Source organism: Notolepis coatsorum (genome assembly GCF_963971535.1).
Source record: "Notolepis coatsorum genome assembly, chromosome: 1".
NCBI classification, from domain to species: Eukaryota; Metazoa; Chordata; class Actinopteri; order Aulopiformes; family Paralepididae; genus Notolepis; species Notolepis coatsorum.
Window position 1 is genome coordinate 158,846,796 of NC_140165.1, and position 15,572 is coordinate 158,862,367.

At 43.4% G+C, this 15,572-nt stretch overlaps 1 protein-coding gene across 3 annotated transcripts in view; it reads left to right on the forward strand.

Annotated features, from left to right (window-relative positions):
• The window catches only part of gak (cyclin G associated kinase), a 180,278-nt gene that overhangs the window by 135,202 nt on the left and 29,504 nt on the right, over positions 1 to 15,572 (forward strand). For all 3 annotated transcript variants that reach the window (XM_084329893.1, XM_084329894.1, XM_084329895.1), the window contains 4 exons: positions 208 to 401; positions 5,282 to 5,437; positions 13,040 to 13,206; positions 14,634 to 14,880. In XM_084329893.1, the coding sequence (XP_084186019.1) occupies positions 208 to 401; positions 5,282 to 5,437; positions 13,040 to 13,206; positions 14,634 to 14,880 (764 nt within the window). The remainder of the gene's footprint in view (positions 1 to 207; positions 402 to 5,281; positions 5,438 to 13,039; positions 13,207 to 14,633; positions 14,881 to 15,572) is intronic.

Sequence of the window (15,572 nt, forward strand, 5' to 3'; positions counted from 1 at the left end):
CTCCTCCTCTGCTAGACCACCACTCTAACTCTCCCTATCTTCTCCTCCTCTGCTAGACCACCACTCTAACTCTCCCTATCTTCTCCTCCTCTGCTAGACCACCACTCTAACTCTTATCTTCTTTTCCTCTGCAGCTAGAAAACCACTCTAACTCCTATCTTCTCCTCTGCTAGACCACCACTCTAACTCCTGCCTCCTCCCTCCCAGGTATGACCTTGATGCATGTGACATCCAGGAGAAGTACCCAGACCTGTTCCAGGTGAACCTGGACATCGAGGTGGAGCCCCGGGACCGCCCCAGCACCAAGCCCCCGCCCTGGGACGGCTCCCACACCAAGGGCCTCAATCCCAAGATCCTCTTCTCCTCCAGGGACGAGCAGCAGGAGATCCTCTCCAAGTTTGGTAGGTGACACCAGATTATATCCATTATGTAGTGTGTTGTATTTTATTTTTATTTCTTTAGGTGAGCCACTAATATGTAACCCGCCATGGTCTAAGTCGGTCTCTCTCTCTCTCTCTCACTCTCACTCTCACTCTCACTCTCTCAGATAAGTATCTTACTAACTTCATGGGCGGCTACGTGGCGTAGTGGGCAAGGCGCTCGCCACGAAATCTGGAGACGCTGGGCTCGCCTGTTCGAGCCCAGCGCTCCACATTTGCTTTCAGTTTAGCTGGTCGTCCGTACTAATACACATTGGCCGTATTAGGGGGTGGGAAACTGATGGGTGGGGATCGGGCGTTGTGGACAGAGACTCCTACAGGTCGGTTGGTGCGCCTGCGCAGTGGAATCAGGAAGTGTCTGGGGCAGCGTGAGCCTCCCACGCGTTACTCCTCGCCACTGAGAGATCGAGCTGCGCAGGTGAAAAGATGCGACTGCTGTTACCTCAAGTACCGGAGGGGACTTGTGCTATGTATGACTTAGTCCACATTGCAGCCGGCTTGTAGGAGGCAAGAAACAGCGTTCGTGACAGGGGAGGGTTGAATTGGATGATATGAAATTGGGATGGGAGAAAATATAGAAAATGGGAGAAAAAGTGGATAAAAAAAAAAGTATCTTACTAACTTCATAAGTCTGTTATACGCTTTGGAAATACCAGATGAGGTCAGAGGATTTTGATAGTATTTACTGAGGATGGCCAGATAATGTTTATATTTAAACTAAAAAAATAATATACATTTACATTTTGTCATTTAGCTGAGGCTTTTATCCAAATGCGATTGGTATGATTAATCTGAACTATTAATACAGATCTATTTTGTACTTTATTTTAAATGATAATAAAATCTTGAATCTTGATTACTATCTTTTTTTTTTATATCTTTCCCCCCCTCCTTTTTCCTCCGATTTTCTCCCATCCCAATGTTAGTCGTTATGCCAATTCCCAATCCCCTTCCTGGTCGCTGCGCACTCTACCCCCCACAGACGGTCTGGGAGAGTGGAGGCTACCACGTGCTTCCTCCGACACACGTCTAGCCAATCAACCGCTTCTTTTCACCTGGCAGCGCGGACTCTCACTGAGAGGGTGTAACGTGTGGAAGGATCACACTACCCCCCTCAGGTCCTATCCGCGCTGAGCAGGCGCCCCGACCGCACTGTAGGAGTCGCTGTTTACAACGACCCGGACCCACCCCGCCAGCTTTCCCACCCTCTGATACAGCCAATTGTATTAGTGTGAACGGCCAGCCGTGAGCTGGATTCGAACAGGTGAATCCAGCGTCTCCGGTGTTCGTGACGAACACACTCTCCGCTACGCCACCTGACCGCCCCTTGATTACTATCTTGACTATTTTCCTTTATCCTCTTATACGATCTCACAAGTTTCAAGTTTGTGAGTGTGGTTAGACTAGTGTATTCCTGGCGTTTTTTTATACGTTTTTTGACGACGTTTGATGTCCTATCTACACAGAAATGCGTTTTTTGGCGTTTTTTTGTGGATACGGCTGAAACGCAAAATTGTTTGGTGCTGGCTAAGTAGCGTGAGCTAACGTTAGCGTCTAGCCACAATGCTATATTGTTATAATGGCATACTCCATTGACGTTAGCATGCAGCTAACAATGCTACCGATCGTTTTTTAGACTAAACTATCCGCTCTTGGTGGTCACTTGTGTTGATGTTAGTTTTGTTTCATCAACAAATGACAGGCAGAACACACAGTGAATGTATCAGTTTTGTTTATTGCACTTTTATTAGGCTTTGCTGAAAAAAGAATTGCTGCATTGAGTAAATAGGCAAGATGGTGGCGCGGCATAGGCGCCTGCCTTATTGACATTTTCTTTGCTGGAGCTTCCAGGAAGTGTATTGGCACATTCGTTCTGATTGGTTGAAATTGCCTTCATGTTTGCCACCTACTGCCACCTACTGCTTTGGCAGTGTACTACATCAGTGTGCTCTGGTGACAAAAACGGAAAAAAAGCGAAAGTGTGACTCGAGGCGCATGACGTCGCGGCGATACGCGGCGATACGTATAAGAAAACAATACGAAGATGATACGAAAGGTGTAACCGCAGCCGATTGTGTGCAATGAGTGTAGATGAATGGGTGTTGTTGTAGATGGCCTGGGGATAGATGCAGGGTCACAAGTCATCGGAATAACAAAGGCCTCAGACTGGAAGCTGCAAGGTGTGAAGTGGGGAGGAGGAGGGGGTTACATTGATTTCTGGGTAGAGTAGTTGTTATACCTTGTAAGAGAAATTGCTCCATTCTCTCTTATGGCCTGTATCTCTGAATACGTATTGTGTTATCAGCATGTTTCAATAGACATAGATTGAAAAGTATCTGCCCGATTTGTACAGGTGATGGCTTATTTTGAAGGTATGAACCTGTACTTTCATATCATGTAAAAGAAAATAAAAAATTGAAGACTCCTCTAAAGGACCCACGGTCTGTGTTGGGTCACATTATAGGATTTTTCTATTCCTTTTATTTTTCAAAGTTAATACATCTGTAAAGATGCATTGAGTGCCAAAACAGAATTTACTCAGAATTGTCTGATTTATTGAAATCTGCACAGAAGTAGTTTGTTTATACTTCAGAAGTATGAGATTTAAACCAGGTCCCCAAAATGAATGGGAGTGATCAGTGAATGAGGAGCCTGACACCTGGGAGGAATGTTGCTGATCCCCGGCTGTATGTACCGCCATGCTTAGCTTGCTTCATATCACAGCTGGGCAAATTAGGTCTAGCAATACATTTGAATCTAATCTAATCACAGCCAGGCAAATTAACATACTGAAAGGAACTTTTGATCTCCCGGACCAATGGTATGTCATGTCATTTTATTTTACTTACTCAGAAGCATTTTATAATTTAATATTATTACCTAAACATAAGATGCTTACCCTGAAGTTGTTGAAATGGTCAAACTTCCGAATGGAGAGTCTGTCTGTTTACTGGGCGCTGCCATGATGAATCCAATGTGATTTGGAGTGAAAATAACACATTTTATGTTCTAAATGGTTAATTGACAGCATTTATATAACAGCTTTTATCCAAAGCGCTTTACAACTTATGCCTCACATTCACCCATTCATTCACATTCACACACCGACGGCAGAGGCAGAACATGCAAGGTGCCAACCTGCTCATCGAGAGCAGTTAGGGGTTAAGTGTCTTGCTCAAGGACACTTTGACACGCTGCCGGGAGGAGCCGGAATGGAACCTTCTGATTACCAGACGATTGGTCTGACTCCTGAGCCACTGTCGCACATTCTAATCAAGATGTTAACCCCCACAGACAGACTCTCCATTGAAATCTTGAGAAGTTGGACTATTTCAATAACTTCAAGGTAAGTGTTTGCCAAATAAACGGCCTGGATTTTACGTTTAGGTAAGTTAGTAATATAAAATGCTTCTAGTAAAAGGAAATTACATGACGTACTGCCACCCTGGATCTAAAGTTAATTTCAGTCTATGTTAATTTGCCCGGCATCAGTGGTCGCTAGCTTACTTGTAGATGGCTACCTCTATGTAAGAGGTAAGACTGCTGAAACATGACAAGTTCTACTAAAGTCTGATCTCAGGCACCGAAATTAGTTCCGTGTCCTCGATTTTGGAGAATGTGAATCCCATGCACTTGCATGAATGTGACCATTTTAATTCACACACTCAGAAATTGGTCGCAGTCTGGAGCCCTGCGTCAGGTGGAATAACTATGTAACGCTAGAGAGAGACTTGTAGCAACACTAGCATCTTACTGTAGACGTCAACAGACTGTAAAATGGTCGGAAGTAACATTAAGTACTACTGCAAGTACCCGGATAGTCCTTGTGTCACTATTGTACAAACCTTCGTTCTCTTTCTATCTTAACACTTTCTTCGCCAGGCTTATGTACATCTTTATACCCCTCTCTGCCAGCTCTATTTGTCTATGGAGAAGTTGCCCTTCTTTGCAGGGCTATAACTTTTTAAATTGCATTGCTAAATTGACATTACTATGGCCCATTCAACGTCAATTATCTATCGTTCAGGACGTAGGAACGTTATACTTTTTCATTCACATATTCATACTAAAATACGGTCTAAAGTATAAATATGTTTTTATCGTTTTCTGCAGCTTTCTCCAGAACGTGATTTATAGCCCTAAATGCATTATATTGATGATCAAATACAGTTTGATAGCGATCTGTGCGAGATAAAAAATTTCAAATGGACGTGCTTCTAGAAGTTACTACTTATCATCTGATGTTGACCGGATTGGGGGGGGGGTCGTTTATAATTCCGTGGCCAATGTTAGATGATTCATCTAGTGTGGGTGATATGATCATTAGAGCAGTTTATATCGAACACGGTAAAAAAAAAACGCTGAATCTTACCCCAGTCTCCTCGGGCCGTTGGGCGATGAGCGTGGAACAAAAATATTCCTATTATGGGATGTAGAAATATGCGATCCATCTCCAGGTTGTATAATAGTATATATGTCCAAATCATGTTGTTTATCGAGTTATTGGTAAAGGATTGCTATCCATTGTGTCTAGCTCGAGTCCCGGGACTATTAGCGAGTGATCGGACCGAATTGGAATGAGCACCAGCTTCCGTTTCCTGTTTCCGGTTTGGGCGATCCGCCGATCGGCCACCAGATGGCGCTCTTGAACCGTTGGAGAGTTGAGAGGGGATCAACAGTAGATCTCAAGTCTCCGGGGGAGAAATATGATTGCGATCACAGATTTTTGAAATATTGATCTCAATGACGTGTTACGGCGTCATTGACAGAATTAGCATGGCGGGGAATGACGAGTTTAGGCGTCTCTGGCAGAGAAAGTGTTAATTTTACCCCCCCTCCAGGAAAGCCAGAGTTGCCTCGTCAGCCCGGTTCTTCAGCCTTCTACGATGCTGAGACCCCCCAGCCGGCCCAGAGTCCTGAAGGTTCTACTGCCACAGAACCAGAGTCTCCTCTCGACACCAACACCAACAACTTCTTCCAGACCCTGGACTGGGAAGGTAATAATAATCAAATGTAATGTACAATGTCATCTCAAGGTGCTTTATAATAATAATAATAATAACTGGACTTTGGAGAAGTCTTTATTCGGCATGCAGGCAGACACACACATGCAATGGGCGGCACACACACAGGAACACACACACATGCACTTAGTTGGGTTGCCGAAGCGATTGAGTCTCTGCACTTGACTCATCCCGTCGTCCTTCCCCCCAAGGGCGGCCGGGAGCAGATAGGGGCGTCGGCGTGGGGCTGCGCCCCGGGGACCAATCCAAGTGCTTCTGTCCGTCTTCGTCAGGGACGCGACAGCGTTGGCGATCTGTTGTGCATGTTTTTCCATTGGGTTTCTCTTATCGGGGGGGGGGGGGGGGCCTTGCCAGCACGGGGAGAACATGCAAACTCCACACAGAAAGACCTGGGAGATACCTCACCTGGGTACCTGACAACGCGGAAACCTGGTCCCCAAGTGGGAATCGAACCCTGGACCTTCTAGCTGTGAGGCGACAGTGTTAACCTGAACATGCCATACTAAATTAAAATATACATCATAATAAAACATAAAAAATCAGATACATTAACACTTTCAGAGCCACCAGGGGGTGTCGTACTTACCTGGCTGAATGCCAGCACCCACTTCAATGATAGCGTTGTGAACGCATAATCTCTTGTCTTAAATTATGGCTATGTGTCTAATCTGCCCGTCGCTTATCAATGACTTGTTTGCAGTCAACATTGTCGAAACGGATTGTTTTTTAATCGCTTCATTTCCGTTTTATAGCATTTTGAAAAGCCCTCGTTTATCAGGAAAATATAAAGATTCCGTGATAAAAGGCATTTACTGGAATATTCGGGCATACACAAAAACGCTGACATTTTTCGGCCTATTTATGAATCGTTTTCAAATAAACGCTAGATTATCGATAGTATATGTGTACTTATGCACGCTATAGAAGCGGGCTGAAATATCTATTCTCTCATTTCCTGATCAGCGGCACACACACACACACACACACACACACACACACATATGGGACACGTTGATATATCTGTGAAAAAAGCTCTGATTATCCCAAGACTGGTCAAATAGATTCCTTACCTCAGATCAGATGTTATCCAAAAAGATTATTCCAATTCCTGATCGCCATTCCAAATATCGATCGCGTTTATTGATTCAGCATTGGGTGCTGGAAATACATAATCCACGCTGTTCTGGGGTCGGCGATCAACTTGGGTCTCTTCAGTTGGCTTGACGGAAAAGTAAAATGAGGAAACTGGTCCCCCCCCCTTCATCAGTCTAAAGTAATGGGGTGCAGTTACACAGAGACGATAGGGGGCGGTATCTTCCCAATTGAGCTCAGAGAGACTCTGCAGCACTAACCTGAGGCTCGATTGATGAAATATGAATTCAAATTGCCAATAAAAAAAAAATACGACAAACAAACGCTATATAGCGTTGGTGGCATTCATAGGTCGGCATGAACTAACGACAAAACGTGTGGCTGGCACTCAAAGTGTTAAAACGATAGAATACAACAACAATAGCACATAAGTAAAAACACACCAGGGCCCTCATTCATCAACGTGACTTACGCACAGATATGTGCTTAACCTGTGCGTACGACCATTTCTAAGCAAAGTGTGGGATTCATCAATTTCAACTTGAACTTGACTTTGTGCTTATATTTACGCACAGCTCGGAGCATGCGTAGCTGACGCCCAGTGGTAGAACATTGTTACTACGGCATAAGCGCTCCTCAGTTCTGCATTAGTTTCAACGCGGAAATAAGCTTCCGTGCATTACTTCCAACACTGGCGTGTTCAACTTCTGTATGACCCGTAATTCATTATAGTTCATTGTAAAATAGCGACAGTAGTGTAATTATAACGGGCTCATGCGGGAACAAGAGGTTGGCTTGCTTGTTTGGCACGGGGGGCAGAAGCAGAACACCCACCTCCAAACGCCATTAAATATTGTTTCAAATAAAAAGCGACATACTATTATTATTTTGTGTCATGTTTCCAAATAAGATTGGCCACAACGGAATGCTTTCTACTTCAATTTGTTGATTAGAATAGATTACCTCGCTCCGTTGAAACTTCACTGAGCTCAGCACACAGACATGATAATAATAACAACAATAATAATAATAGCTTCATTTTTTTTTTTTTTAACTTTGGCCATTCCGCTGGCTCTTTTTTGCGTTTATCGCATTTTCTCTGGTCAAGAATGACCGACAGAAACAGGTTGAATGGGGGTACAGATGGGGGGAAGACACTGAGAAAGGCACGGCTGCAGTCCGGGAATCGAACTCGCTAAACCCCAGATCCGTGACGAGCACGGTTGTCCCCGGCGCCGAAATAGCGCTCGAGGTACGCGGTGAGCTACTGGAGCTCCCCATAATAGCTTCATTTTACATAGTGCCTTTCAAGAGAGACCCATGCAAGGTCGCTTTACATAGATGGGGGGGGGGGGGGGGGGATAACAAAGTAATAAAGATAGTGGACAGACTATGTAAATATGATGATGGGATTCAAGTTCGCGTTTTTGTTGATCATAGGCATGCTGTCAGAGTATGATATCTTAATCAAACATTCTAGAACATTTGTCGTCACAGATCATGTCATAATAGAACATAGGCTACATGGCATGGTCCATCGTGATATTGTGTAGACTGTTATTACTGTACCAGTACCACCCATTGTGACAACAGCCTTGTGAGTCCCGCACACAAACATGATGGAATTCAAGTTCATGTATTGAAAGGCAGGCTACATCATACATGGCAGTGAGATTCATTGTTCTTGTATATGCTCTCGTATTATTGTTTATATAGGCTACCCAATACTGACATCAAAATAGATTGTATGCCTCTAGAAATCATATGCAGCAGGTAGAAAATTGACGAAAAATCCGTCGCGATTTGGAATTAAATTGAGGAGAACTTTAATCCCTGGGTATTAATCAAACAAAATTCTGTGCTTAAGTATGGAAATAGAACATTTTCTACGTCACGTTGATGAATGAGGGCCCAGGGCCCTCATTTATCAACAATTCTTAGAAAGTGTTCTATTTTTGTTCTTAACACTTTGAGCGCCACGCCTGGTTTTCCTTTTTACCGGCTGAATGCCACCATCGGCGCCAATGTTAACGTTAATATTGCCTAATCTATGTTTAAAATTATGGCTATGTGTCTAATCTGCCCATCGCATTATCAAAGACTATTTTCCAGTCAGTGCTGTCAAGGCAGATTGTTTTTTTATCGCGTCGTTTCCGTTTCAGAGCAGTTAGAAAAGCCCCCGTTTTGATATAAAAAACAGCCCATTCTGGAGCATTCTATGAAAATCGTCTTTTAGTGGAATATTCCACAACGTTGATATTCGTCGGCCTTTTTATGAATCGTTTTCAAATAAACGCTAGATGATCAATATTATACGTGCACGCAAGCACATTACGGCCGCGCACGGATAATCGCCTCGTTGATTTCCTCTCGGACTTTTACAGTGAAACCGAAAGAAGACATTTCACAAAACAGCCTATATCTTCATCAAACTTACTCTGATTATCCTAACACTGATAACATAGAGTCCTTACCTGACATCAGATGGTATCCAACTGGTATATTCCAATTCCTGATCACCATTCGAAAAAATCGATACGTGTATGCAGGGGAGGAAACTAACTTTTTGGCTTACCAGCCAACTGGCGAGTATCTGATTTTTTTTACCAGCCAAACAGATTTTTTTCCAGACAAAAAAAATCGCTAATTGTGATAATTACTTCTTTGTATGTCTTCGTCTAAATAGATTTTCAATCATAGTAAAATAATCACACCGTGTCTCTACTCTTTAAAATATTTATTAGCATAAAACATTAATCTCTACTCTCCACAATATTAGCATAAAACATATTAACATGAAAGAGGTATCTATTCTGGACTGGGTTGGGCTGAACTGGGCAGTGAAAGATGCTGGGTTGGACTGGGTTGGGCAGTGAAAGAAAAAAACCGAAGTATGTTGTGAAGTGTATAGATAGATGTGAAATGTATAGATGTAGCAGTAGTCTATCTGTATGTCATATGTTATGATGAATTGAAAATGGGGGACTCTGATGTAAACAAGATGAAAGTCTTTCTCTGGGCTGCATCCCCTTAACTCTTGTGTGTATTGAGCCGTACTGTATTGTACCCATTCTGCAATCTGTTAATAAAGTTTTCAATCAATCAATCAAGTTAACTTTGAACCTCGGTTGTCAAGCCTCGTCAATGTTGTGTATGCATCTGCGTAGGCACACTGTGCCTTTAAGACAGCACGGTGGTCTTACGACAGTGCTGTGAAGTACCGTCAAGTGTTGTGGTAACGTCAGTTGGGTTGGTGTGCTGTTGTGCACAGTGCACTGGTTGAGCTTAGCTAGCCCCTTTCGTGACTGCGATGTGCAAGCCAGGGGCTTTTGAGCATGAAATACAATTTCTAACCTTACGTCGTAGTCCGGTGCTTTTTTGGAAACATTATAGTCATAACAGATACACCTAGCTGGCTGCTTTGAGCACACGGGGCTAACGTTAAAACGCTAACTAGAAGCTAACCACTGTATACAGTTCCAGTAGACTAACATTACACCTCTGTGATTTAAATGTGTCCTTAGTAACTTATACTCGAGGGTTGTGCTAGGGTTGGATGCAGTTCCCCGTTGGTCAGTCTGTCTGTTTTCCATCTTCTGCTGTGTTTAACGTTATCCGTTTGAGAGTGCTCCTGATGGCTAGCCTAGTAACGCAGGACTTTTATCATTATATGTCCGCGGGTTGGCCAGTACTGCGCAAACTTTTATTAAACATTATATGTCCGCGGGTGGTCTTGTGCAGTGCTCTCGTGGCACTGTCAACTAAAGCGAGCACTCAGAAGACGTGCACCGTTTGCCAGTGCAGTGATTGCAGAATGTTTTATTTTTTTTTGTATACTCGCCAGACTGGCGAGTGGTCTTCATGAATCACTCGCCAAACGTAAAAAATACTTGCATTTGGCGAGTAAAGTGGCCTAATTTCCTCCCCTGAGTGTATGGATCCAACGCGATACTGTAGAACTCCATGATCAGCGGGGATCTGAGGTTCCAGAATGAACTGTGGTAACCCCGGCTGGATCAGTGGACTGGAAAATGTGGAGTACCGGATTTTTTTCCCCATTCATTTTCATTGAGTCCATTCCAAAATCACTTATGTCATCTGGGAGACGACAGGGGGCGCTTTTTTCCACAGTGATCGCCGGCGCCGCTCGGCTATACTCGGGTAGGCTCGGGTGATGCAATAATTTTTAACGTGTCCCACGCACACCTGCAAGTACTCTGTGTTGATAAATATCACTTGACCTACACTCCACGCTCGTGCACGGTTTTACGTATTTGCATATAGAACCGTCCGTAATTAACCATATAATGGTAATGAAACACCCCCATGAAATGTGGAAAAGTGGACTAAGCCGAGCGAACGCCTGGGAGAAATACGTGACAGGCTGACAGACATGTACACGGTGATGTCGGAAACAGTCGGATATGATATCTATTAACTTCCTAAAGACCATTGCTGCCTGGGCAGCACAAACACTAATAAAGACCGTTACCCACTGTTTGCCATTGTTGTCATTAATAATCATGCTGGAATATGACTACTGTCGCTATTTTACAATGAACTATAATGAATTACGGGTCATACAACAGCACACGCCAGTGTTGAAACTAATACACGGAAGCTTATTTCTGCGTTGCAATAATAATATTCTACCGCCGGGCGCCAGGTACGCATGCTCCGAGCTGTGCGTAGATATACGCACAAAGTCAAGCACACGTTCAAATTGATAAGTCACACACTTTGCTTAGAAATGATCGTACGCACGGGTTACGCACATATCTGTGCGTATGCACCATTGATAAATGAGGGCTCAGGACCCTAGAGAAAAGCACTATGGAAGAGATGTGTCTTCCGTTTTGTAATATCATCATCATCATCATCATCATCATCATCATCATTGTTACAAAGGGTCAGATTAAACCGAATATATATATTTATTGCTTGAGATCCCTTGTATAATATTTGTATATCGTTTGATATCCCTTGTATATTATTTGTATATATACACGGAATATCCCTTTACCTGGGTACAAACCAGAGTAATATGCGCTCTCCTATTGGACAGCGACCCCTAGGCGCCAGCGACCAAGCCCCCAACGGCAAGTTCAAAGGCAACTCCGGGCATGTCTCAACATGTCCAGAGTCTGCGCAGTAATACGAGACAGAACTGAGGTTGGCACTAGATAATTCACCTTACGTATAAATACGGCGCAGGTGGAAACAGCAGCAATTCGTTCATTACTAGTAAAGCCTTCACCACGAGACAACGTGCAGTGAAGTGAGCAACTTTGCCTCTAAATAGAGCCTTGAGAACCGCGTGCGAATAGATTGCTAAAGTGTCAGAGTTTAACGCAGTACCGTTGAGTTCGACTTATTCTAATGTGAAGTAATAGTCTATCATTTATAGTGTATCGTGCGGCTACCGTTCTTCAGTGACCAGCATTACCACCGGTTCGTCGTGTATATAGCTAGTGCACTTATCCAGGCTGGGCGGCCTAAACTCGTGCCCCCACCCGAGGAGTCCTAGACGAGAACCGTTGGATATGTACACCGGAGAACCTACACCGGCGACTGCAGAACCATTTCTGGTTGGATTATATTGCTTTGGTACCGTGGCTGCTGGAGCAGAGAACCGTCGACCCCACTATCGTTTGGGATCTACCCCCCGTGAGGATCATCACTCGAGCCCGCCTCTAGGAAGAGGCTTGCTAGCTGTCTTCCATGCTGTCGAGCATACTGGATTATAGCTGTTGCTTTGTCTACTGATCAAGGGAGTACTGCACTGGCTCCTGTATCTGGAACCTCGTTATTCCTCGTTGACCCAGACTTTGTACCCGAACATTCCTCTACCCCGGCCGGCCTTACACCCGGAGGGAACCCCCCAGTGTCTCCAGCTGGTACTAGTGTGCCCTATGTAATTGCTATGCCACAGGTGGCGTCAGTTTAGACCCATCTTAGTATTCATACTATTCTCATTGACTTACGCTCTTGACTTACTTTACGTGTGTTCTTCGCCATACAAGTGCGAGCATAATTCTCAATCTGTAACCTAACGTTGCTTTGATAATAATAAATACCCTCTAAATAGTACTTTATGTGTCATTGCCGTATTCTTGTGTGGGTGTTCACCATATATATTCATGTACTCTATGGCCAGTAATTAAAGTACATAACTAGTAGTGGTTTAATATACCATACTCTTCAATACAGTTAGGGAATTGTACCCCTCAGTTACAATCATCATCATCATCGTCATCGTCATCATCATCATCATCATAGTACCCTAATCTTGGCAGCAGTTTTGCTGAACTGGACTTGAATATCCTATTCTTCAGAAATGACCTGTTACATAAATGCGTGTAGCAGCTCTTTCTGTAAAGGCTAATATTTAGCCTCAACTGTAATCCACATTATTCTTATGCGGTCTTGTCAATCTCTGCACGACTGGACTCTGATCTGATTAAGCCTTTTGTTGATTGACAGATGTGAGTGGCCACCAGGATGCATCAGACAGCCAGGGAGGCGGGACCATGGATGACCAGGAGGACCTGAGTGACCAATCGGAGGGGGAGTCGTACTCTTACTCCGCCCCGAGTGTCGAGCCTATGTCCCGAGACCCCAGCGAGCCGCTGTTTGATGCTGACTTCCAGGTAGGGAGTCTACAGACTGTTACAGTAACAAGCCCCTAAAATACATCCCATTCTGTCACTCATAGGGATGCACCAATACCCTATGATATCAGACATCAGTCTGATACCAGGTTAGATACCAGGTTAAATATCAGTCTGATACCAGGTTAAATATCAGTCTAATGCCAGGTTAAATATCAGTCTGATGCCAGGTTAAATATCAGTCTTATACCATGTTAAATATCAGTCTGATACCAGACTCAAATATCAGTCTCATACCAGGCTCAAATATCAGTCTGATACCAGGTTAAATATCAGTCTACCAGGTTAAATATCAGTCTGATACCAGGTTAAATATCAGTCTGATACCAGGTTAAATATCAGTCTGATACCAGGTTAAATATCAGTCTGATACCAGGTTAAATATCAGTCTGATACCAGGTTAAATATCAGTCTGATACCAGGTTAAATATCAGTCTGATACCATGTTAAATATCAGTCTGATACCAGGCTCAAATATCAGTCTGATACCAGGCTCAAATATCAGTCTACCAGGTTAAATATCAGTCTGATACCAGGTTAAATATCAGTCTGATACCAGGCTAAAATATCAGTCTGATACCAGGCTCAAATATCAGTCTGATACCAGGCTCAAATATCAGTCTGATACCAGGTTAAATATCAGTCTGATACCAGGTTAAATATCAGTCTGATACCATGTTAATATCAGACTGATACCAGGTTAAATATCAGTCTGATACCAGGTTAAATATCAGTCTGATACCGGGCTCAAATATCAGTCTCATACCAGGATAACATTTCAGTCTGATCTCGAGATAAACAGGGTATCAGTATCGGACAATGTCCCCCAAACTCAAATCAAATGCCAAGAACCATGTGTAACATGCCAGAAATTAAAGCAAAGAGACGCAGTAATTAGCTAAATGTTTGACACACAAGCATGTTAGATCTCTCTACCATAAAATAATTATTATATTATCATTTTAGTCCATTGACCCCAAACTGATGGTGTAAGTCTATACTGTTCAGTAAAAGTAATGGATCAGATAGATAAATTCATTCTGATAGTATAGTTTAGTTCTCTGAATCAATACTGATAGTTTAGTTCTCTGGATCGATACTGATATAGTTTAGTTCTCTAGATCAATTCTGATATAGTATAGTTTAGTTCTCTGAATCAATACTGATATAGTTACGTTTTCTGAGTCGATACTGATATAATTTAGTTATCTGAATTGATACTGATAGTTCAGTACTCCGGATTGATACTTATAGTATAGTTGAGTTCTCTGGATCAGTATGGGCAGTGGTATGTGTGCCTCCCTAGTGAAATGTAACTCCTCCCCATGGCTCTGACAGTATAGTGCTATTATAGCCCTCCACTTGATCATCATGAATGCATTCATTCCTTCACCTCTTCTCTCCAGACCCCTCCTCCTCAAGCCCCAGAGGCTCCTCCCAGTGACACTGCTGACCTCCTGGGGTTGAACGCTGACTCCAACCCTCCCACCACCACCACCACCGCCACCACCACCACCTCCTCCTCAGCTGCTCCTCATGGGCCTCTGAAGACCTCCTCCAGTAACAGTGACCTCCTCAACGACCTGTTTGCGCCGCCTGCTGGTGCGGGTGGAGTGGTGCAAGAGGACCTGTTCTCCACAGCTCCAACCAAACGCAAGTGTTTCAGTAATACTCAGAATAATGGTGATTTCATGACTTCAGTTCTCATAACTTCACATTTTCCCAAACTAACAGTGTTCAATTCATCATACACACCTTCCTATTGATCCATTAAAAGTGGGCGTGATGTTGCCATAACAAAGCAATAAGCTAGCTAGCCTACACATCAGGCATACTAAGTAGTAAACAAGCTAGCCTATCAGATTCAGATTATTTTATTGTCACGTGAGATGCTTGTTTTTCCCGGCTCCTCAACTGTAGTAGATTTGTAGACAACAATATACAACGATCTATACAAACTATACAATGCAAGTTAAAATACAGTGGATAAATACAATTTAAATATTCTAGAGTGTAAATAGCAGCAGTGTGTGCGTGTAATAAGTGTGCCTGTGTGGTGTGTAAGTCACTTAAGGTGCTTTTGTGTGTATGCTCATGTGATAATTTAGAGTCTGTCAGTAGTCTGTTTGCCCGGTGGAAGTAGTAGTTTGGTGTTCTTTTGGATGTGGACCTGAGACTGAGGTACCGTCTGCCAGACAGCATTAGCTCAAACAGTTTGTGGTTTGGGTGGCTGGGGTCTTTCAGGATCATCTGTGCCTTGCTGACGCACCGCTCAGTGAATATACTGTCTATGGTAGGTAGCTTGCATCCGCAGATATTTTCGGCCATACGTACTACTCTCTCCA